The sequence below is a fragment of the Bombyx mori genome, chromosome 3 (assembly GCF_030269925.1).
Source record: "Bombyx mori chromosome 3, ASM3026992v2".
Lineage (NCBI taxonomy): Eukaryota > Metazoa > Arthropoda > Insecta > Lepidoptera > Bombycidae > Bombyx > Bombyx mori.
Genome location: NC_085109.1, coordinates 4,211,933 through 4,238,222, shown reverse-complemented (window position 1 = coordinate 4,238,222; position 26,290 = coordinate 4,211,933). Strand labels below are relative to the sequence as shown.

The window sequence follows — 26,290 nt, the reverse complement described above, 5'->3', positions numbered from 1 at the left end:
ATGTTGTTTTACGAAATTGCTAGTGAAAATAATAATCAGGAAACATAGTCTACATCGTTATTTATTAAAACTCTGTTTTTATGGAAAGCGGTGCCAATAATTATTGATAGTGAAGTGACCGCTTCCACAGATTAAACAAAACCGTCATCTTAGCGTACATATAGTAGATTGTACATAATATTATTGTCTTTAAGCGGCAACACTGGTATTACTGGTGGGAGGACCTCTTGTGAGTCCGCACGGGTAGGTACCACCACCCCGCCTATTTCTGCCGTGAAGCAGTAATGCGTTTCAGTTTGAAAGGTGGGGCAGCCGTTGTAACTATACTTAAGACCATATAACTTATATCTCAAGCTGAGTAGCGCATTTACGTCGTAGATGTCTATGGGCTCCAGTAACCACTTAACACCAGGTGGGCTGTGAGCTCGCCCACCCATCTAAGCCATACAAAAAACACTCGTGTTTATTTGTATATAGACTTGGTTGTTCCGCAACATATTTGTGCCGTCATATTTATAAAAGACGGCGGCGGTCTTTACGGTGCGGTGCGGTAATGACGGTGCCCAATTTGGCTATAAGTTCCTATTGGAACAGAAAACGACGAAATTACAATAGATATTAAAGGTTACAGGAAAATAAACTTGAAACAAAAATTGTGGTGTAACATGGGAATTACTCCAAACAAAACAGGTTTGTAAATACAAGGAAAAATATATGGTTACATTTAACCTATAAAAAAACCAACCTTTTGAGCTATCAATTACTTATCAATTCTTAAGCTCGTCTAAGGATAGCCTTTAAAAATCTTCGTATTATTGTGTCGGAATGTTTTCCATAATTACACTGTGGGACACCCCAACTCAGTACCTTCCAGCCCATTGAATGTTTTTAATTGCTGTTCCTATTCGATAGTTCTATTCATTAATTCTCAAGTTTTGAATAAGCAATGGAAGCTGATCATTATTGTTACTCGGCACCAAACATCATTGCTCGGCACATATTAATATTTAATCTTTGCCCGACGCCTACTCTACTAGCCTATTGCTAGATGAAGATTAGAGACTCTCAACAGTAATAGATCATAATTCGTTGTACCTACTGCCGTTTCTGATTTACTAGAAAAACAGTTGGGCATTACAACACATCTACATCTGATTATAAATTTTAAAATGACTAACTAATTGTTGTAAATCTAATTGTTGTATGGTTCATGAAATTTATTTTTGCGACAGCGCCATCTAGCGATAGTTATACTAAAGTGCTATGAGTTTGTTAATTAGTACGTACATGAATGTGTTTATAATTATAAACTTTATATTGACAATAATAATATTATACACTTTCGGGGCATATTAACGTTGTTATTTATTTTGTTAACCTTTGAAAGAGGTGAAGTCTGTACTAGGTTCAAAGACGTGGATTACTGAATACAGTTCTTTGAATGATAAAGATATTAATGAAAATATTGACAGTAAAAGAGGCAGTAGTGCTAAAATTGACAAAAAAGAAATCAGGAAAGCCTCATTCAACTAAAGCATCCCGAACGAGCTGGTCGAAACTGACCTTTTCTTAGTTCGATAACAAAAAATTTAAAAAGGCACTAAAAGATACGAACAATCCCAACTAAGGATACAAATTGGCGCATTGATTGGTAGCCTCACAATAGCGAGCCACAAAAAAGACTCAGTTCTTACGAATAATCATTCTATATTTCCCTCTAGAGCAAAATCGTATGATAAAAACTTTTTTTTTTTTATTGCCCTTGTAGGCAGACGAGCATACGGCCCACCTGATGGTGAGTGGTTACCGTCGCCCATGGACTTCAGCAATGCCAGGAGCAGAGCCAAGCCGCTGCCTACCGCTTAATACTCTCCACAAGCCTCGTTTGAAGAAGGACATGTCATAGCGCTCGGGTACTAATATCGGTGTCATTCCTTCACTCCTTTTTTTTAGATAATAGGCATCGATACACACAGAAGACAGAATTGCAACCAGGATAATATTAAAGAATATCTTCTATGACTACGAACGGATCGGGAACTGAACTAGGAACTGTGGTACAAACATAGAAAAAAAATATCATATATTGAAGTTTATTGTGTTTAATTATTATGGAATGGACGAGAAGATTAAACCAGAAACTCATTTGGCTGATGCAATTTGATAAGCTTTAAGACGAATAAGAGGACTTGTGCTTTGGCTGCTGCTGACGTTAGAACGGTTAGCGTCGGCCGGCACCGAGAGTGGACCAGTGTGCTTAGTGCGAGTTTCTTAACGTTCTCGATAGCGTAAAAGTTAACCCAATTTTGTATGCAGTTGGAACAGCGCCCCTAGCGGCAAACGTACGCAAACTATCCCATTCCATATAAATATATTTTTTTTCCTACCTAAGCTGATAGCCTTAAGAGGCTATTTCAGCAGAACCTTAACTATAAGGTGAGCTCACGGGGCTCAAACCTGACGACGTTGCTAACACGAACCCTAGCAAGAGCCGTGCTTCACAGAATCTACCACCGGATCGGAAACGCGACCCACTGAGAAGATCCGGCGAGAAACTCAGTGGGCTGTGTCTGAGGGTTAATTTACTCGTCGAGCCTTTCGTCACAAGCGACGGGTTCGACGAAAACGGAAACCGGTGCTTGAGTTTCCTAAAAGCAACGTTAGTGGATCGGGAGGATCCGAAATGAGGTGTTTGGGGCAACGTCGACTGCTTTCCATTCTTTCCGCAGGATCAGGAATATAAGTATGAGCTAACTTTTACGCTATAGAGAACGTTAAAAAACTCGCACTAAACATACGGATGAATCCGTCGGGACGTGTCAAAGGCTACGATGATGGTTGACTGCTTTTTGAATCGGGTCAGGGGTTTATCCAAGGCCAAGATAAGGATGTTATCTTTCCGCATCGCTGAGGTTACGTAGTACTCCGACGTTATCTTCAAATGTTTACGGATGAGTTCGATACCTAGGTTATCGTGAAGATCTATCTATAGTCCTTAGCATGATTAACAAAAATGTTAATAAGTTCAATTAAAATGATGAAATAATAATCTATAATAATTATTAAAGTGCTCACATGTGTGGATTTCAAATCGAATCAATATTGAATCGCTTAAGTTGTAAGGTGCCGTAGACTGACCAGTATTTATATTATAATATATCGAAAAGTGAATGAGCCCTACCACCTTGAAATCAAGACCTACGTATCGGCTGCTAATTTCAAATAAATTAAACCCAGTCGATTCATAAACTTAATGGTCTTTTAAAATCTATGTTTAGACTAGAACGCGATTAACTGAATAATTAGTTTTCTGAGTCGATAATTACGAATACAAGAACCGATTACCGAAATAGCTATTCACATTTAAACTATTCGTATTCAAGATTGCCGCAATTATCTTTTCGGTTTTAATTGCATAATAGCATGACTCGTTCTGGAGAGAAAATAAATTGAATCGACACCAAGTAAATGACGCTAAATTTACAAGCTCTCCGAGTTTAATTTGATAATATTTGCAGTATACGTTCCCGTGTGGTTGAAGGATTCAAATCCTGTAAGTAACCTCAAATAGGAGGTGTTCGCGCCTAGGGTACATCCGGGGTATGTGAGACTTGACGGTCTGCAGATGATGGGAGCAGACCGCGGGCCCAAGGATATTTTTAGGGCCCTACCCACCAAACTAGTCTTCTTGCATTCTGTCACTTGACGTTCAATCTCCGCCCGGGGTCAGTGTGCTTAGGGCGAGTTTTTTAACGTTCTCGATAGCGTAAAAGTTAACTCAAATTTGTATGGAGTTGGAACGTTTGCCTACGTTTGTCGGTAGGTTCGCTGTTAAAAAAACGTTGTTCCCGCGGTCAACACTAAATCAACACATAGGTACCTAACACGTGCTACAACCTAACACGTGCTTACAAATAACTTCCCATTTTTAAATCATATGATAATTAAAGTATAAAAATTTTATACATATATTAACATTATAGACATAGAATAGAATACTTCATACATATAACTACCAATTAGTGAAAATAGCCCCACAGACACAGCCTACTGAGTTTCTCGCCGGATCTTCTTAGTGGGTCGAGTTTCCGATCCGATGGTAGATTTTGCGAAGCACTGCTCTTGCTAGGGTTCGTGCTAGCAACGTCGTCATGTTTGAGCTCCGTGAGCTCAACTACTAGTTAAGGTTACGCTGAAATAGCCTCTTAAGGCTATCAGCATAGGTAGCGGAAAAAAGTGAAAAAGCGCATGTGGATACGCTTTAATGAGATAGGCAGCGGCTTGGCTCTGCCCCTGGCCCCTTTTTTTTATGCCCCTTTTTTAAAGATCACCCAAAATATACTTACATTACGTAGGTAGGTTATGGGAATATTTTCAAACACAAAACTCTATACTAAAATTCACAAAAGGAACAAAAAAAAGGGTTTTTACCCTATAAATCAATGTCGGAAAGGAAATAATAGTTCAAAACAGAAGACGGAAATACGTCAATTAAAAATTAAAAGACGCGGCGTTCCGTAATAATGGAAGCTGAGTGAGGTGAATTAATATCGGAAGTGGGAAAAAAACTCGTCCCGTTACAGACGGTCTCGCCTACAGAACTCTCTTCTTGTCTCGGGCCGTCGTTTTTTTTTGCAATCTTGTCGATCATTAACCCGTCTGGTTTGTGATTGACATGCCTAAAATAGGAGCGCGTCCTCACATAGCAGACAGTGTGACCGATAAAAATAAAACTAGCGTGTGTTAGGGATTTTTAAACGTAACGCCAAAAACATTACTAAAATGGCAGAAATTTACACGTGAATTCTCATCTATGAAGTTTTCATAGTTAAATTCACGTGTAAATAAAGTAAAATATATAAAATAAAATTACGTATGTAAATGTAATTCTGCTGTTAAACTTTAAGAAACACTCCAAAAACTATTTTTCAAAAATTAATAAGTAATTGTCATAACAGACCGCGACGGGGCAACGCAAAGCAGCCGTCGCCCAAAACATGTCTTGTCGGATCCCCCGGATTCACTCTCGGTGCCATCGATATATCGATGCTCGGTGCTTTTAGGTCTCTCAAGCACCGGTCACCGTCCTCGTCGAACGAACGAACCCATAGATAGACACAGCCCACTGAGTTTCTCGCCGAATCTTCTCAGTGGGTCGCGATTCCGATCCGGTAGTAGACTCTACGAAGCACTGCTCTTGCTAGGGCTAGTGTTAACAAATTCTCTCAGGTTGAGCCCGTGAGCTCTTACTACCAGCGAATAGGTAAGAAAAAAGAAATTGTACTTAACATTATTCTACACTAACCATAGCCCGAGTTCACAAGAATATCTACAGACAACAAACAAAATAAATTCTACTAAAAAAAAAAGAAGACGCTATATGGAAATACAATTTAATTATAACAAAAATACAATAAAGACGACGAGGAATAAAAAAGAAATAACTTGAACAAATTATAATACAATGAAGTTAATTATAACAATCATTTCAACAAGGGTACCAATTTTAATAATAATACTGATAGCTTCACGGTATTTTTCTGTGTATTCTTTTTTTTAAATTAACCACTCATGGCATTAATTAGTGCCTGATGCATTATTTCTACCAGTAAAGCTAGTATTAGTGCACTCATCACGGAAATTGCACATAACAGCCCTGATAGCACTTAAACTTCAAAATATATGAATAAGCGACATGCGTACCAATAGCTTGGCAAATGACAGTTTTATTTCGACTATGATTCTGCTTCAGACACGATTACAAAGCATTATTATTGAAATAGATATAAATGTTAAGCTAAAAAGGGTAAAAGATTGTTTAATTAAAATACAATATTTTTTTTGTTATGTTACTGTTTAGCCAGATTACCTTTTTGAAGCACGAATTGAAGAAAATTGCACTAAATTTTAAACATTGGTAACCATCGTGAACTGGATTAACTCGGAAACTGAACAAATGCAATTTAATCAGCTTACAACGTCAAACACAACGTCTTTAATCTATATATATTAATACGTGAAGCAAAAACTTTGTATCCCTTTTTACGAAGACATGTTCGTTTTTTATTTGTAAATTTTTCCCGCCATAGATATAAGTGGTTGTCTATGCCGATTTACAATTCTACCGCCAAATAATTATTAAACTATAAACTTTATGGGCTTGATTTTTATTACACGAAGTTAATGCTTCATCGTCAAAGTCATTCGTAAAGATATGGTAAGTATGTACACATATCCTCAGGATAATGGGTAATATTGGGATCTGAACAGCGGCATACGGTAGTAAACATTTATTTAATCCGTGATGAAGGTTGCAGAATCAATAAATTTTCGTAATTACTAATGGAAAACGTATTGTGAGCTTACACGAGAAGAAAGCACCAAATGTCCTGTCAGCAGCAAACTAAACTTTCGAAGGGTAAGACATTATACAATATTATTGTACTAGCGGAGACATCACAGACACACACAGCTCTTAAATAACAAAATTACAAACTTCGTTTAAAAAAAAAAAAAAAAAACATTTTGCAGTTTCAGACCGAATTGTGAATCTGAACCATTCTCAAATCCACTTGAACGTACATGAAAAAAATTCATCCCCATTCAGGAGGAGTTCAGTCACATACACGCACAGAAAAATTATAATATATTAAGTATACAAATTACATATTAGGTATATTATTATAAAGATCGGTTGATCGAAACTACTTTTAGAATTTAAGCTTGAGTTGATTATTTTTATTTGAGCGCTTACTTTGTAAAGTATCTACTGACTGTAGTCTTTCATTTTGAACACTTACTTTGCGATCTTCATATGCGAAATCTACTGGTAATTTAATTTAAATAACATTTTGTACCTCTCTAAACCGCTGCACCGATTCTAAGATGAGATTTTTTACTGGTGGTAGGACCTCTTGTGAGTCCGCGCGGGTGGGTACCACCGCCCTGCCTATTTCTGCCGTGAAGCGACAATGCATTTCGGCTTGAAGGGTGGGGCAGCCGTTGTAACTATACTGAGACCTTAGAACTTATATCTCAAGGTGGGTGGCGCATTTACGTTATATATGTCTATGGGCTCCAGTAACCACTTAACACCAGGTGGGCTGTGAGCTCGTCCACCCATCTAAGCAATTAAAATATATATATGTAGTTCTTAAAAATACACATTCATATAAAATTTTATACGAAAATATTTTCACTCGTTAATTCAGAATAGAGTTTAGACTATAGTAATCTGGAGCGTGTATTGTCAAAGCGAGTTGACTTCCGGAAGTGTCAATGAAAAAGAACTAAAATGAGAATAGACGATACATCTGCTCTGAATAACTCACTCGCAGTGTCGATGTAGACACACCGATTCCTGTTGCAAATTGCTTATTTTCTAGATGTTAAAATAAGTAAAAATAGTAAACGAAATGCTTTCCGTAAACTCTCATCCGTGTAATAATTTTATACCATTACTGGCGGCCCGCTCCGGCTCCACTCGGGTATTTAACAAAAATTTCAACGATGTTTGACGTTGTTTTTTTTTTTAAATAAAAGAATACTTAATGTGACATAACTATATTAGTTAGACATGTGCTGCCGCGATACTTTTTGTAAATAATAATGCGTTCTACAAATTCGTAGTACATTATTTTATTCTATCATCAATAGCTTTCGCAGGGCATGCGATGTAAAGAATATTTTAGGTAATTTCTTTACACCTTGGGTTACATTATTAGAGTTTTAGTAAGGATCCCTAATTTTTTCAAAAAAGATTATAAGTCTATGTCACTCGGGAATAGTGTAGCTTCGAAACAGTGAAAGAATTTTGCAAATCGGTTCAGTAGTTTCGGAGCCTATTCAATACAAACAAACAAACAAATCTTTCCTCTTTATAATATTAGTATAGATATAGATGAATCACAGAAATCAGTTATTAAAAATTAATAAATTTTTAATAAAAATCGTTTGCCCTTCAATCGAGCATGTTCAAATACTTTTATATTTTAACTCGTTTAGAAATAATACGTTAGGAAATGGAGGATACTTGCCTCAATCTTACAGCGATAAGATATTTTCCATATTGGAAACGCTACTACGTTTTTCAATTACGAATCAATGAAAATTGAAAAACCAGCGCCCGCGCAGCTTAATAAACTACTCCAGTGAGTTTCGTCGAAGACATGTTTATTGCGGGAGCATAGATTATACACAACAGTAAGCAGTTACGCGCCAACCACCGCGTGGAGTGCATGGACGCGCTCTAAAGATAAAAAAAAGTTTAAGGAAATGTCTACGAAAAAAAATTAATAAAAGTTAGTTAATCTCGTGCATCACAAAAAAAAATGGTAAGTAATTATGTGAATTTATTTTGTATTCGAAGCATCTTTTGTTGGCACGTGCTAAATTGATTACCGCGTGTATCACCACCTGTTTGTCAGTTAACCTTCCGAAAACAATTACTTTCAAGAATAAAGAAATAAAAATATTAAATGAATAAAATAATGATAGTAAATTCAATAATTTAATTGTTACAAAAACGATTAATACGTCATGAACTTTGAAATTTGTAAATTAACGTATATTAAATGAATATTTTTTTATTTAATTATTATTCAATTTTTATTTAATTAAACGCGTGATGTTAAATTACTATCGAAATAAACCTATAATAAGTCCGTGTAGTGCTTGACTCAACAGTTTTCCCTACAAAATAACCCAAAGATCGCAGGATTTTTAGATAATTCACACGCGTTTTATTTTTAAAAGGCCTCATTAATCTTATATAGATTATAAATTTATGAAGCCGAAGTACATTCTGAAACATTTGTAAAAATTCAAATAATCTAGACGGTCATTCGCGGATTGAATAATCTATCATGATTTGTCTGAATGATCTGTCATTCACGCCCAATTTACTGCGATAAACTTAGTTAACAATAGCCTTGAGGTTTTATTTAACTTAGTTAACAATAGCCTTTTATATATATTTACTTCTAGTTATGAAAGCATCTTGCATCTCAGAAACTTCTTATTTTTCTCCACTTTATCCCATTAGGTGGGTTCGGCACCGCTAATTTTTCTCTTTCATTCTCTTCTATCAGCCGTCATATCAACACTCACTCCTCTCTCTCTCATATCGTCATTCACACACTCCATCCAAGTCTTCTTCGGTTGACCTCTTCCCCCTCTACCTTGTACTACCCTTGCCATACATCTCCTAGTCACATGCATGCATCTTCTCTCTACGCATCACAGGTCCTCTACGCGTCATATGTCCAACTTCTTACATCACAGAAACGATAGTAAAAAGTTATATTACTGAATTTACATAAATTGTACTGATTCATATTTATCGGTGTCCTTGTTTTTGCTAATATCTTAAACTGTTCAAATAACAAAATTATCGTTACAGGCAGTACATTACTTCTCAAATATTACTCAGGTTTAAACATAAACTGTCAAGTTACGAGCATATTTATTGCTTTTTTAGAACTGAACTTGTAGGTAGTTTTCCAATTACAGAGCATAATGCGACTCAGTGACGCACAATGCCGAATTATGCTGAAGCTTAATTGGAAGGAAGCAGAGTGCGCTAAGTTAGCACAGTTTCAATTAACATTGATTAATTCTAAGAAACTCCGACGAAACGAACGCCTATTTTTTGAACATTAAATAATATTACTAACGATAATATAAGCAAAATTTCGATCAATGCCAACTTAAAGAAAAAACACTTGTAAATTTTCTGTCACTGAGTCGGTAATGATTGCGAGTATCACGCGAGAGCAGTACTTTTGAGAGTGCTCGATTGTGCGAAGCGTTGCTGTAGTTGGAACACTCAACGTTGAGCATTATGCCGCATAATGCGCTCTTGTGCTGCAATTGGAAAACTACCATTAACACGTGCCATACGTTATTAAATTCTGACGGGAACTGTCATATGTTATATAGCCCTCAAGTAAGGCTGTACGTTGCATTTTTTTGCTGCTCAGATAAATGAACGAGCTCACGGCTCATCTGATATTAACCGGAGTCCATAGACATCAATGCCCCTACCAACCATATAAGCTCAAATTCTTGATTATGTTTCAAAATACATATATTTTTTCTCCTACCTACGCCGAAAGTTCAGTTTTCCTCCTGCTGTACAGGGAAGAAAGTCTAACTTTTTCTCCCTGGGTACAAGTGCACATGCGCATTAGTGTCCTACGTCTGCTCTCACGCACCTAAAATTCTCCGCCATTGTTATGCAATATTGTGTTTAGTGTAAACCCCGGCCAGGCTTCGCCCCTGGACCCCGGCTCGGTACTCCACAAACTTTTGGCCTGGTAGGAGAAAAAATAGTATGTGCTATGTTCTATTTCTCTATTCCTGGGAGCCTAAGAGGCTATTCCAGTTTCGCGCGGACAGTCAGAGATTTTGGAAAATAAATTACTACATTTACATAAACAAAAGGGAAACGAATAATTTGCGTATTATCTTTTAATTTAATATAATCATAGATAACTATAATAGCTTGACCAAGGCCGGCCTTTTTTTTTTTTTTTTTTTTTTGGTATCGATGGGGAATCCTAGTCTTTACGGATACCCTGCCGACGGGGGTCGGACCGGGTTATGTCGGACTCCGCGCCTCCGGTGGAAGAAAGAGGAAGAAGTCGCGAACCGAGGTCCGCGCCCTCAACCAATTGGTCCACGGAGACTACGCCTTTAGAAAGGCGCGCTGGGCTAAGTTCAGCTCTCGCCAAACCCGCCCAGCTTAACGACTACCGACTAAACCCCAACGAGCTCCTCCACTCCGGCTGGGCGGGGACCCAGGTACCGCCATGTGCGCGCCATAGGCCCGCCTTCGCCGGCTCCCACCCCAATGTTACGTTGGGCGGGATCTGCCACCGGGGACTTCTTCCCCCTCTCATCTCCACGACTCGTGAGGGGTGCACCGGAGCCACAGCGCACCACCACCCCACAGGACCTTAGTGCCGAGCACCGGGCGCCCCCGCACCCAGCAATCGACGGCCCCTGCAGGAGCCGGGTGGGGGCTTTCTGCCCGCACCACGCGCTCCGCCTTCACTGCCTACGAACCGAGGTCCACGACCTCCTCCTCACGACTTCCTCCTCGGTTCATCGGCATGCCCGGTTCTTCATAAAGCCCCGGTCTTCCTTGTGCCCGACGGAGGCTGGACGTCCATCGGAGTCGTCGTCTCGCCGAGTTGACTTCGGTCTGCAGCAACGGGTGCGGCCGCGGGTGCAGCGACGTCCTCTCTCCTCGGTTTTCTCGGGGGCCTTGCACAGGCCTTGCCCCCCGAAGTGTGGTCCGCTGGTTTCCCGGCGGAGGCGCAGACGGCGCATCGCGGTGCCAGTGTGCATCCGGATGCCACGTGGCCGGTCTGTCCGCACCGGTAGCAGTCGTGGCTGCGGTCGACCGACGACGGGCACCGCGCACCCACATGGCCCAACGCGTGGCAGCGGAAGCATTGTAGCCTCCGGGCCTCCAGCAGGTGGACGCGAACAACGCTCCACCCGATGCGCAGCTTCGTCACTGTAACAATTTTCTTCGCCGCTGCTATCGGGCAACGAACGAGAACCTGGCCCATTCCTCCGGATCCGGGCTTGATAGAGCCAGCCTTGACTGCATCGACGGAGCATTCGCCGATGCGCGCAAGCTCGGTGCATATCTCCTCCTCCGTCAGCGAATCGTCAAGTCCGCTTATGCGGATTGCAGCGGTCACTATCGGTCTTGTCACCGTTACTCTCTTGGAAGAGAGAACCTCCTTGAGCTTCTCGGCCAGCAAGTCGGCCTTCGCGATCTGGTCCTCGCCGCTCACTATGAGTATTTTGGCTCCGGTTATTGCTGACCGGACCTTCTCGATGGGGATCCCTAAGGCTCCGGCGTCGATGCTGGCCCTCGCCTCGGCGAGTACCTCCCGGTAGGAGAGCCCCTTTTCGATGGCCTCCGGGTGCAGCCTCAGAATAACGGCCTGCGAGCGCGGAGCTCGAAGTCTCTTCTTTCTACCTTTCTTCTTAGGCTTGAGCGGGGCAGGGTTTCTGTCTCGTTGGCCTTCCGCGTTGGTCGTCGGTGCTGGCTCCTTTTCCCTTCTCGGCCGTGCTCCTCTACGCGCAACGGTCGCCCAACTGACCGTAAGGGCAGCGGGGGCCGGAGGGAATGCGCGCGGCTCGGGTGGAGCTGGCGGCTCGGGTGGAGCTGACGGCGTCGTCTTCTTGTTATTGCCCTTCTGTTTCTTGGGCTTCACTTTCTTGTTGGTCTCAAGCTGGGGCAGAGCCGCATAAGGCGGCGTTGCCTCCGACACAAGACCTACAGTGTCTGGATCGATTTCGCTCTCTCTGCTCCTCCTTCTTGCGTCAGCGGCCAAAGGTGGTCGCAAGCGAGGCTCTGGGAGTAGACGGGCCTCCAGACCCGCGAGTCGGGCGTCCAGCATGGACCCGACTGCTCGCATGATTATCTGCAGGCGTCGCTCGTCCTCTTCGTTTGGCAGTGTTGGGGCGGGAGTGGGCTGCGCTGTCGTCTGAGCGAGGCGCACCATTTCCGCTCTTACGTCCTCTACTTCCTTCCTGAGCTGCAGGATCTCCGCCTCCTGTCTCTCGCTGAGTGCCTGCAGCCTCAGGGTTTCCTCGTTGGCCGATCTGGAAGCTAGATCTTCCGTGGCCTCCTTTATTGTTGTGGCCATCTCCTTAAGGGCTTTGATGTACGTCCCCTTCGGGTTGCGCGCTTTCGCCGCGATGGTATCGAAGAGAGGCCGAGGTCGTCCTCCAACGACCGGCCAATACGTGGGATTGGCGGCGGCGAAGCAGGCATACTTAAAAGCTCAACGTGAAGAGCTGGAGCTTCGCGCTGAACAGGAGGTAGTGGAAAGCGTGCACAACCTGCGTGAGAAGAGGCGCGCAGTACGAATCATGATTTCTATGATGTTACCAAGACAAAATTTGCACGAGCCGTTTCGACTTATTGGTATTTCCGATATTTTTAACGATTGTCATAAAAAAAGGTGTACGGAATTAATACCGTACCAATGCAAGACTGATTTATAAAAAAAAATATACCACTAGATTTGCAAGAGAAGAATTCAAATGAAGCATTTTTATCAATAGTACACAATTATTATCAATAGTAATTATTTTTTATATTATGCTGAATCGTCACGAGCTAATGCTAAATTATTAACAGCACTGATCAGCAATATAAATGCATTTACTTGTTTACGAGAACAGTAAGTAGCCTCAAATCAAACCGCGCACGTGCATTAGTAGTTCAAATTTTTATATTGTGTGTTATGCATACAAACCAATTGAATTTAGAATACTATTGTTTTTATCCTTTAAAACATAGCAATACGGTTTTTACCGAAGCTATAGGATGTTTTAGGTAAAAGAAAATCGTTCTCCGTTTCAGAACAAATATTTAATATTTAAGCGAATAACATTATTGTACTTACGTAAATATATTAAAAGCCCCGCTACATCCTATACGCAGTTTATGCAGTGCGTTTCGAAATGTTACTCTAACGATCTGTGTGCTTAGGGCGAGTTTCTTAACGTTCTCGATAGCGTAAAAGTTAAATCAAATTTGTATGAAGTTGGAACATTTGCCTACGTTTGCCGCTAGGGGCGCTGTTCCAACTGCATACAAATTCGAGTTAACTTTTACGATATCGAGAACGTTAAAAAACTCGCACTAAGTACACTGATCTCGTTTCGCGCGATGTATTTATTATGCTACGGCAGCTTTTTTGTGATATCTTATTCTACATAGACATATGTGCATATTTACACATTAATTTAGACACACAAACTATCCTCTAAAAAGGTTATTGACAGTGAAAGTAGCATTACAAATTTGTGATCTCTGAAATTCTCATTTGGATTTCTAAATGGTTAGCAGAGCCCATAGACATCTACAACGTAAATGCCGTCACCCACCTTGAGATATGAGTTCTAGCACATTACTGCTTCGCGGCAGGAATAGATGTGGTGGTCCCACCACCAGTAATTACGCAAATTATAATTTTGCGGGTTTGATTTTTACTACACGATGTTATGTCTGTTACACGATGTGTATGTTATGTATGCTTCACTGTGGAAGTCAATCGTAAACATTTGTTATGTACGTATTTCATTAGAAAAATTGGTACTTGCTAGCGGGATTCGAACACCGGTGCATCGCTCGATACGAATGCACCGGACGTCTTATCCTTTAGGCCACAACGACATTTGGGTTAAGCGACATTTCGTGTAATACGTGACATTTACCTTAGTAATTAAAGATGCATTTTATTTGGTATTAGCATCAACAGTTCGATTTAGTTTAATTGAACTTCAATTAAGCTTACTACATTTAAATAGTTGTAGAAGTTTTTTTGTTACGATATTTTTTCCTAATTTTAAAATTGAAATGACTCTCCTGTAATGTTGCAAAAATGTCGCTTAAGTCATCTTTTTTTCAACACCCAAACCAGCTTTTCACCCCTCGATATAGTAAATACAAATATGTATAAACAGATACAAAACACATAAAGTTAAAAGTTGATATTCTAAAGTTTCAAACACGCGTGTTTTTGTATTTTTTTTTTTATTGTTTAGATTGGCATTTCGCATAAATCAATACTTTTATGATCCAATCACGAAAACAATAAAGCTAATCGACACAAAAACATTAGCAATAATTTGGTGGCTATTAGCTCCTTTATTATTATGTCTGATGTTATTTTATCGGCGCATATGAACAGTTCCTTCCTACTTAGCCGTGGTCCATTGTCACTAGAATCACGTAATGCCTATTTTGAGACATGAGGTCACTAAGACCCCTATCTATCTGGTGTCAGGTTACTAGAGCTCATCAACCTACCCTAGCTACCCTACATACGTACCCACCCTACCTATCTTTTTTTTTTTTTTGTCAGGAGGAAATCGCCGGACTCCCACCCTCCACTGGGGATGGAGGGTGGGGCATGTCGGAGTCGAACCGACTAAAACCTCCTGTCGCTCAACAACCAACGTCCAACCCTCGCATGAGACAGAACTCATGAAAAGGCAAGGGGAGGAGAGTGAAGCGTTTAGTGCGGAGCACATCTCTCCCATCACCCTCCCCCTCGGGACGCCGGGCCAGCGATCGTCGGCGCCACGACCACCAGCCCTCTCGGTCGGCAGGCTGTCCGAAGCCCGCCTAGATGGCGCCGGTTTGAATAGGTTATCCTACGAAATACCCCGCTGGGTCAGAACCAGCGTGGGTCGAGGATAGCCGGCCTTCCATCACCCGGATGCTCTTGCGTAAAACGCGTGCAGAGCAGCTTGCACGTCGTCTTCTTAGGCCCCCTTCGCCGGGCCCCAGACCGACATATGAGGGGGACCCGAAACACTTAGAGGGCCAGGGCTAGGGCGAGATCCGCCTCCCTGGCCCCCGCTCGACGGCGGCGGGCTTGTGCGTCTCTCACGCGCCCCGCCGCCTCCTTCTGCGAGATGGTGCACTCGCAGAAGTCGAGCATCGCCTTCCACGACTCGTCGTTGCCGAGCATCGATGCCACAACACTCGGCAACGACAAGTCGTTTCCTATTTTTGCGACAAGGACACGGCGCCACCCCTCCCATGCGGGGCAGGCAACGAGCGTGTGCTCCGCCGTGTCCAAGTCGCAACCACAATGGTAGCACTCTGCCGTCGGCTCGGCTCCGATCCGGTGCAGGAACTCACCGAAGCAACCATGCCCAGTGAGCACCTGCGTGAGCCGGAAAGTGAGGCGTCCTCTGTCACGATTCACCCAATCCACAAGAATCGGGCGAATCGCCTCGACGGTCCTACGACCAGCCGAAGGATCGGCCAGCCGCCTGGACCATGACTCCAGCACGGACCGCCGAGATTGGGCCCTCCGCACTCTGACCACACTGGGGCTGGGACGCGCCACGCCCCGGGCACGAAGGTTAGCCCGCCACTGATAGTCAGCGGCGAGCGCCTCCGCCCCCAGGACCCAAGGCGGCGTCCCAGCCAGTACACACGCCGCCTCAAAAGAGATGGTGCGATAACCACGGATGACCCTGACCGCGATGGTGCGTTGCGGCCGTTGCAGCAACTTCGCTACCCCCACGGCCAGGGACTGGCCCCACACGGGCGCCCCGTATAGGGCCATTGATCGCACCACCCCCGTATAGAGACGGCGCGTCACCTGGTCAGGCCCCCCGATGTTGGGAAGAAGCCGGCTTAACGCGCCGGCCACCCCCAACAAACCAGGGACCAGGTGCTGAAAGTGAGCACGGAAGGTCCAACGACTGTCCAGAATGAGGCCGAGGTACTTTAACTGCACCCCGACCCCGATCCGGACGCCTCCAACCACGATATGGGCATCGACAGGTGGCACTCTCCGAGGCCTATGGAACCACATGGCCTCGGATTTACTGAGCGCCACGTCGAGGCCCAATCTCCTGATTTTGCCGACGACATGCGCTACCCCAGCGGTGGCAAGACGAGCAGACTCAGCAAAGCTCCCTCCCCGGGCCACGACCAGCGTGTCGTCTGCGTAACATATTACGCTTAGGCCCGGGAGGAGGGCACCCCTCAGCACCCAGTCATACCCGATATTCCACAAAAGAGGGCCGAGTACCGACCCCTGTGGAACACCGCGCACGACCGGAAACCGATGTACGACCCCACCGTGTCCGGTACACGTGACCGATCTGTCCTCCAAGTAGGAGCCGACCAGCCGGCGAAGGTAGAGGGGCACTCCATGTCTTTCCAGCGCCCCCCCTATCACGGACCAGGGCAGGGTGTTAAACGCATTGGCGATGTCGAGCGACACCGCCAAGGCCACCCCACCCCCACAGACGGCCTCCTCCGAGAGGGCCCGCACGCGAAGGATCGCGTCCACCGTTGAGCGGCCCTCTCGGACCCTACCTATCTACCTACCCTACCCTATCCTACCCCGTCCCCAAAGCCCCAATCTCGAAATATCATGCAGACTGAGAGTTATTTTGCAAATATATAACATATAAATATATAACATATACAACATTATAAAAATTATAGGCAAGAATGAGGATACATTTTTGCTTTATGGACGGACTATCGAGAAATTGTAGTTGTAGTCCTGTGATAGTGGCATAGGAGCACCATATTATTATCATATCTGATGATTCCCTAGCTAAATAATTGCTACCTTTACAACAGAATTTTATCATGACTCTGAAATATAAATTGGCAAATTTCTGGTAGATAAGACCATCAAATATAATAAATATTCCATTTAAAAAAACACGAGGTTAACTGATAATTACATAGTCAGGTCATAAGTATTGTCACACAGAAAAAAAAAAACTTTTCTTTTAGAATGCTGGCCACAAAAAAGTTTATTGAATTCGAATTTCGAATTATTCATGAAAATAAAAAAATGTATACTTTTAGAATTTTACTCATTTTTAAATATGGAGTGGACGCTTAAAGAAGACCGTGTTGCAGTTATTGCGTTGCATCGTTGCGGTTACGCGCCAATTCAAATTTTTAACATACTGAAAAATTTGAATATAACCAAAAGATTCGTTTATCGTACCATCAAACGATACAATGAATACTCTAGTGTAGATGACAGGTCAAGAAGTGGTCGCCATCGGTATGTTAGGACTCCAGCAGTGACAAAAGCTGTGAAGGCGCGAATTCAAAGAAATCCCAAACGTAAGCAGAAACTGTTGGCCCTTCAGATGGGGTTAAGCAGAACCACGGTGAAAAGGGTGTTAAATGAAGACTTAGGGCTTCGGGCATATCGAAGAAAAACAGGACATCGTTTGAATGCTCGTCTAATGGACCTGAGACTGAAAAGATGCCGCGCTTTGTTGAAGCGGTACGCGGGAAAAAAATATCGGGAAATTCTTTTTTCGGATGAAAAAATTTTTACAGTAGAAGAGAGCTACAACAAACAAAATGATAAGGTGTACGCACACAGTAGTGAAGAAGCGAGCAACCGTATTCCGCGTGTCCAACGAGGTCATTTTCCACCCTCGCATATGGTTGGGAGTTTCTTATTGGGGCTTAACAGAGGTACATTTTTGTGAGAAAGGTGTAAAAACGAATGCAGTTGTGTATCAAAATACAGTCCTGACGAACCTTGTGGAACCTGTTTCTCATACCATGTTCAATAACAGGCACTGGGTATTCCAACAAGATTCGGCGTCAGCTCATAGAGCGAAGAGCACACAAGACTGGCTGGCGGCGCGTGAAATCGACTTCATCCGGCACGAAGACTGGACCTCCTCCAGTCCAGATTTGAATCCGTTAGATTACAAGATATGGCAACACTTGGAGGAAAAGGCGTGCTCAAAGCCTCATCCCAATTTGGAGTTACTCAAGACATCCTTGATTAAGGCAGCCGCCGATATTGACATGGACCTCGTTCGTGCTGCGATAGACGACTGGCCGCGCAGATTGAAGGCCTGTATTCAAAATCACGGAGGTCATTTTGAATAAACTTTAGTGTCATAAGAATCTATGTTTTGCTAAGTTCATTTTGGTATATGAATGGTTACATAATGAATAAACTTGTTTCAATTATTTTACATTAAACATGTGACAGAACTTATGACCTGACTAGGTATTTTACTAAGAAAACGTTTCTGTATCAACAGCGAAATGTGCTATCAAACGAGCAATGAATGCTCATATCTCATCGTTTTCAATAGAATATTTACTTACTTCCACCTTAAAGGAAAACATCCTAATGTAATCAAATGAGCGTTATAGGCTTTGATAAAAGACATTGTATCAAAATAAACACGTTTCCAGTAAAATTCCTACAAACAACATTATGTAGAGAAATATATTTCTCAATAAATAATTAACTCATTTATCGTATAAACGTTCTTGGCTGAGCGCCTATTCCAGAAATTTCGAATGAAAGTCTTCCACATACCGTTGTCTCCTACAATCTCGTATCAAGTTGTACGACCTTGACGTGCAGAAGGAAGGACTCCAGAACCTTGCCCCTCTCTGGTCCCAACGGCGGCTGCTTGTGCCTTTTTTTGCTACTTCACCTTGCCAAGCCTTTAGGCTACGTCAGTGATTTGAATGACCGTGTCTGATGTTCCTAAGCCCGTTGCGTTCAATACTGTGTCTTTTACGAAACCCGCGGAAAGAGATGGGTGGTAATATTCTAAGACACCAAACCAATAAGAAATTCCTCGAAGAAATAAATATTGTAAGACGGGTAAACATTTTTGAAACACAAGGTTATAAAAATATATGTTAAAAAAATGTTTCGTTGAATAAATTTCAATTGTGTGTTATCTGTATTTGGCTCTTTTGGTTGGCAAGGTTGCCAACTACCGGCCTAGTATATTAATATTGTCACCATTTCTATTATTCTTGGAACATTGATTGTACACCATTTGCGACAAGATTCACTCATCGACCGCATTGCTAACTATAGCTATTTGCCAATGACAGTGTTCGAGAATTCATTACAAGTTTAACCTACTTTAGAAATGATTGAATTAATCAGTAGCCATTACAGAATTGCGATGCATAACGAGAAAACCTTGTACTTACAAAACAAAGTTCAACAAAGGATTTACGAAAAGGCTTTCAAGTCGCTTGAAGCGCTTTATCGGATATACCTACTATATTCGTTAAGAAAAACTGATTTGAATTTGTCAAAGAAATATACATAGCGTGAAATGTCTTTGTATGCTTATATTAAAACTAGCCGTACTCGCCCGCTGCGCTGGACATTTAAAATTAACATTACTATTTGTTGTCATTATTATTAGGGAGTCCAACACTCATATAAATATTAGCCTATCCGTTAAGTACATGTATTTTCTACATGGATACCAGGTTTCAAGTCGATCGGATGCACGGTTCAGTAGTTATAACGGAACATCCGTAAAAACCACTGCAGATTTATATATTAGTATAGATTGGTACAGCCGAGACATTTACGATAGTTCAAACAAAGAAAAAACACTGAAGGTTAAAGTAGGAACACGGCTGTCAGTTATGAATTCATCAAAAACATTCTGATAAATAACTACAGTAAAAAATAACAGAATCATTAAAATTCGCATTTTAATTAATTATAATACGAACGAATTAAACATATTTATAGTTAATAGTTTAAATCTTTATACAATTAAAACTGCTTTTACGGTTTCAACTCGCGTTTTTTTTTAAATTGTTATTGTGTTATTTCCGACGTTCCGAATACTAAAACAACTTTCAAATAACTTAAACTTAATAATACTTAAAATTTAAGTATTAAAATTAACTTGAGGTCTCGCAGTAGTCGAAATTCGACTATAATTCATTGGAATTGTAAGTTTGTACACTATTATGATTGTATTTTATACTCCTTTAATCACATATTTCGCCAAGACTATACTATAAAAAATATTAACAAAGACAAACAATATTTAATTTATTCTCAATTTGACAACAGACGTCAAGAACAAAAGTTTGACAATAAATAATATGCATGCGTGTGTGCGTCAAATATATGGTATGTAGTGTGTGTAATGTTTTCTTTATTGATCTAATGTATCTTTTATGCATTATTTTAAAAAAATATTAGCATTGTGCACTTCTTCTCTATATTCTCTATAAGTGTGGAAAATTTCATACTCCTCCGTCCGCGTAATTTTCGTAAAAAGGGATACAAAGTTTTTGCTTCACGTATTAATATATAGATACTTAAAATTTAAATATTGTACTGAAACATTAGTTACCATGAAAGTATTCTTAATTATGTCTACGACACGCTAAAAGCGAAAAACATATAAGATTACGTATCAAACCATTTACCTTAACTACATCAACGTAACCATAAAAGACAGACTAATAATCGCGATACAACAACATTTGAATATAAGTGATAAAAACGTTCATGTAAAAAAATGCAGGTGCGGCAAAATGTGTTAAACATTCTACGTGTGCTCTACAAAAAATATTTGCCTCCATCGGCAGTCTAGTAAAAAAAACAACTACGTATGTTGTTTCGCGTTTTTTTTTTTAATTGTTTTTTATTGCTTATATGGGTGGACGAGCTCACAGCCCACCTGGTGTTAAGTGGTTACTGGAGCCCAATAGACATCTACAACGTAAATGCCCCACCCACCTTGAGATATAAGTTCTAAGGGTCTCAGTATAGTTACAACGGCTGCCCCACCCTTCAAACCGAAACGCATTACTGCTTCACGGCAGAAATAGGCAGGGTGGTGGTATCTATCCACGCGGACTCACAAGAGGTCCTACCACCTAGTTCTATGCGTACTATGCGTAAGTTGAAGAAACTCAGAGAAGAAACTTTGTACAGTTGTAGACGTTATGGGAAACGTTTCTGGCATAGGACCACCGCTCTGTAGATCACGTGAGCGCGAGAACTCTTGCGAATTTCAATCAAAACCCGTTGAATTTTTTATATAACTAGCGACCCGCCCTCGCTTCGCTTCGGAAACTGTAATTTATTATTGATTTCTCCACTATTTAATGGACATTATTATATATATAAACCTTCCTCTTCAATCACTCTATCTATTAAAAAAAACCGCATCAAAATCCGTTTAGTAGTTTTAAAGATTTAAGCATACATAGGGACAGAGAAAGCGACTTTGTTTTATACTATGTAGTGATACTTTGGCTAAGCTCTTTTTAATGTAACAATTATTCAGTTGTTTGACAAAAGTATACGGGAATATGTTGAAGCACGCTACAATAGATAGACGAATGGTGCGAAAATAATAATGATACAATGAAAAAATAAAAGTACAGTAAAAATAAAATTAATTATAAACTTTAAACAATTTCTAGACAATTTACTGATTGGCTACAAGTTTTATTTTTATTTTTTATTGCTTAGACGTGTGGACGAGCTCACGGCCCACCTGGTGATAAGTGGTTACCGGAGCCCATAGACATCTACGACGTAAATGCGCCACCCACCTTGAGATATAAGTTCTAAGGTCTCAGTATAGTTACAACGGCTGCCCTTCCGAAACGAACCGAAACGCATTACTGCTTCACGGTAGAAATAAGCAGGGTGGTGGTACCTACCCGCGCGGACTCACAAGAGGTCCTACCACCAGTAATAACGCATCCTACCACCAGTAATTACGCATCCTACCACCAGTTGATCTAAAATTAGCTTTCGTGATTTATTATAACGGTAAATGCTGCAGTATCTTATCCGATCGCGACGGGGCAATGCAAAGCCGCGTTGTCCGAAGCCTGTCTTGTCCCCCTGTTGATGTGTTGATCCCCCGGATTCACTCTCGGTGCTTTTAGGTCTCTCAAGCACCGGCACGCCGTCTTCGTCGAACTCGTCGAGCGAACTAACCCAAAGATAGACACAGCCCACTGAGTTTCTCGCCGGATCTTCTCAATGGGTCGCGATTCCGATCCGGTAGTAGACTCTGCGAAGCACTGCTCTTGCTAGGGTCATTGTTAGCATCACTCCGGTTTGAGCCCTGTGAGCTCACCTACTAGCTAAGGTTGCGCTGAAATACCCTCTCAAGGCTATCAGCTTAGGTAGGAAAAAAAAAGGTTATAGTCTGTGGTCAAATTGAGAATAGGTTATGATTGTTTATCTTTAAAACAATTTGTCCACAGTCTTGACTAAATGTGTGATTACAGAAGTATAATAGTCTTTGACAATAGAATCATAATTGTGTACAAACTTATAATTTCAATCAATTATAGTCGTATTATAGTCGAATTTCCACTACTGCGGGACCACTAGTACTACATAGATTTTCCAAATTTAGAGAGAGAGAGAGTAACAGAGAGAGAGAGAGAGAGAGAGAGTATTCTTTATTGTACACCAAAAAATAAATAAACAACGCGATACATTAAATACAAAAAGTACAATTGGCGGCCTTATCGCTAAGAGCGATCTCTTCCAGACAACCCCCTGTTGTACAAGAATCATTTGGAAACGAATTACGCGCGGTGTACCAATCCAGTGAAATATAAACATATACATACACATACACGCATACATATTATTATATATACAGGTACACATAAACGTACATGTAACACATATCCGTAAATACACATACAAATACACAATGTAATATAATAATAATTATTAAAATTTTTGCCTCTATACACATAAAATTTATCTTTTTTGTTTACAACATCCACATTCATAATACATTCGTAGGTACTTACTATATTTATGTAAAATTAGGCTATATTCATTCGCACTTATATCTTGTTTTTATAATTACTATCGCTTCGTTTACCGAATTCAATGTTTTTGCAGTACTAAATTAATGAGTCTTAATTATTATATCGTAAGATCGAAGGCCAAGAAGTTCAAAGCCGATCTCAAAAAGAATTCATGCTCTCATTAGATTTATCACGCAACACTTTAGTTAGAGCTAAGTTTCCTCGCAATTAGGAACGTCAACAGTTGTCGTGTTCGCAAAACATAATAGATCTCCTAGCAAAACATAAATGTATATAATATTTTATAGTTAGCTATTTGTTATTCACTCATTAACTACGCAATAAACGCAATAATTACAAATTATTCGATTTTTTTTTCCTTCCTAAGCTGATAGCCCTAGGGGCTATGTCAGCGTAACCCTAACTTTAGTAGGTGAGCTCACGGGGCTCAAACCTGATGACGTTGCTAACACGAACCCTAGCAAGAGCCGTGCTTCGCAGAATCTACCACCGGATCGGAAATGCGACCCACTGAGAAGATCCGGCGAGAAACTCAGTGGGCTGTGTCTGAGAGTTAATTTACTCGTCGAGCCCTTCGTCGCAAGCGACGAGTTCGACGAGAACGGTGACCGGTGCTTGAAGTACCTAAAAGCACCGTTAGTGGATCAGGAGGATCCGAAATGACGTGTTTTGGGCGACGTCGACTGCTTTCCATTCTGTCCGCAGGATCGGGAATGTAGTTACCGGCGGCCACGATGAGAGGGTTCTCGTGTCGTGCCGCTTTATCGAAGTGGAATTATTCGAAATATCGCTACTAAGCGTTCACTGAAATTGGAAACTAACGCGTTAGGCGTTACCAATTTTTCTAATGAAATACGTACTCAACAAATGTTCACAATTGACTTCCACGGTGAAGGAATAACATCGTGTAATAAAAATCAAACCCGCAAAATTATAATTTGCGTAATCACTGGTGGTAGGACCTCTTGGGAATCCGTACGGGTAGGTACCACCACCCCGCCTATTTCCGCCATGAAGCAGTAATGCGTTTCGGTTCGAAGGGTGGGGTAGCCGTTGTAACTATACTGAGACCTTAGAACTTATATCTCAAGGTGGGTGGCGCATTTACGTTGTAGATGTCTATGGGCTCCAGTAACCACTTAACACCAGGTGGGCTGTGAACTCGTCCACCCATCTAAGCAACAAAAAAATAAAAAAATATATTTGTTAGTAATTTCTATTTTTTATTATTCAAACAGTTATTTATTTGTCGACGCGACGAAAATTAACCTGATTTTTTTATTTTAATGATCGACCGCTCATCTAAAATGCTTTGTCTAATTCTGAAGGAATTATGACGCTTTTTTTTTATTGCCCTTGTAGGCAGACGAGCATACAGCCCACCTGATGGTGAGTGGTTACCGTCGCCCATGGACTTCAGCAATGCCAGGGGCAGAGCCAAGCCGCTGCCTACCGCTTAATACTCTCCACAAGCCTCGTTTGAAGAAGGACATGTCATAGCGCTCGGGAAACACCGTGGAGGGGAGCTCATTCTTTAGCCGGATGGTACGTGGCAAAAATACCTCTGGAAACGCACTGTGGATGACCGCAGTGGCTCCATGTAGTATGGATGAGCTCTACTCCGGTGGCGGGCGGTGCGATGGTAAAAACGAGATGCCGGTATCATCTCGAACAATTCCTCAGAGCACTCCCCATGGAACATACGGTACAAAACACAGAGGGAACCGAAGTCCCTCCGCAGACCCAGAGGTTCCAAACGATCCGTGAGAATGGGATAATCGACAATCCGAACGGCCCTCCTCTGTATGGAGTCCAATGGAAGAAGCTGGTATTTGGGAGCCCCAGCCCAGAGATGGGAGCAGTACTCCACTCGAGGCCGGACTTGTGCTTTATAAAGCAAAAGCCTTTGTCCAGGCGTGAAGTACCGCTTCGATCTGTTGGATACTCCCAGCATTTTTGACGCCAACTTGGCTTTGCCTTCCAAATGACTCCGAAACTGGACATCGCTCGAAATGTCGACCCCAAGTATCCCGACGTTTTCAAACTGTAAGCAATTTAAGACATCCTCAAAACGAATACGTAAGAAGAATTATTTATTCTTATTTAGGAATGAGAGTAATATCTCTCGACGCGTCTATATGGAAATAAGTGTATGTGCCTAGACTGTCGGTGCTATATACCTTACCTGTGACTTCGAGAAATCAATGCTCCTTCCCGGGTGACCTAGATTCTAACATCCACTGAGCGAACTTCAGTCATATTTGTATCACTATATAGTTATACTAGCTGTACCCGTCCGCTTCGCTGGGCATTTAAAATTAACATTATTATTTCTCACCCCCACAAAGATTCTCATCATTAATGCCCCTGCAACTGGTGTAGGGAGTCCAACACTTCAATTCAAATTCAAATTCAAATAATTCAACTCATATAAATATGAGCCTATCCATTAAGTACATGTATTTTCTACATGGATACCAAGTTTCAAGTCAATCGGATGCATGGTTCAGTAGTTATAACGGAACATCCGTAAAAACCACTGTTGATTTATATTCGTGTAAGTATTTAATACCTATAACTAATACTAATACCTACGGTATTAGGGGGCGGCAGGATATTAGGCTGCTTAGATGGGTGAACAAACTCACGGCTCATCTGGTGATAAGTGGTTACCGGTGCCGATAGATATCTACAACTTTAATGCCATCATCAACTTGAGATATGAGTTCTAAGGTCTCGGTATAATTCAACGGCTGCCTCACCCTTAAAATCGATGAGTTTCGGTAACCACTTAGCATCAGGTGGGCCGTGAGCTCGTCCACCCAGCTAAGCAGTAAAAAAATAAATAACAAAATTGTAGTACGCACGTATTTCTAACATTTTCTTCTCTCGTGACTAGAAATTTAGATGGTTGTTACTACGACAATCGGAAATTATACCTCAAGTCTCGAGTGGATTTTATGAATTATGACAAACGTCTAACTTAAAAAAGGTTTTGTATTTGTCGCAGAAAATTTCGGAAACGATTTTTTTTTGCAACTAAAACTGTAAATAGAGTACACTGACATGGGTGTGTCTGTATCCATTTCAATACGATTTCAAATTAAAATTTTATTGTTAAAAAACTTCGAT

General features: G+C 41.4%; 1 protein-coding gene across 5 annotated transcripts in view; it reads left to right on the top strand.

Moving 5' to 3' along the window:
- Positions 1–7,968: 7,968 nt before the first annotated feature.
- The window catches only part of LOC733033 (ecto-nucleotidase), a 53,120-nt gene continuing 34,798 nt past the window's right edge, over positions 7,969–26,290 (top strand). For 2 of the 5 annotated variants that reach the window (XR_009975794.1, XM_038018400.2), the window contains exon 1: positions 7,969–8,333. Coding sequence is in view for 4 of the 5 variants with exons in the window: in XM_038018400.2 (XP_037874328.1) it covers positions 8,331–8,333 (3 nt within the window). In the remaining variant the exon portion in view is untranslated. 5 annotated transcript variants of the gene reach the window in all.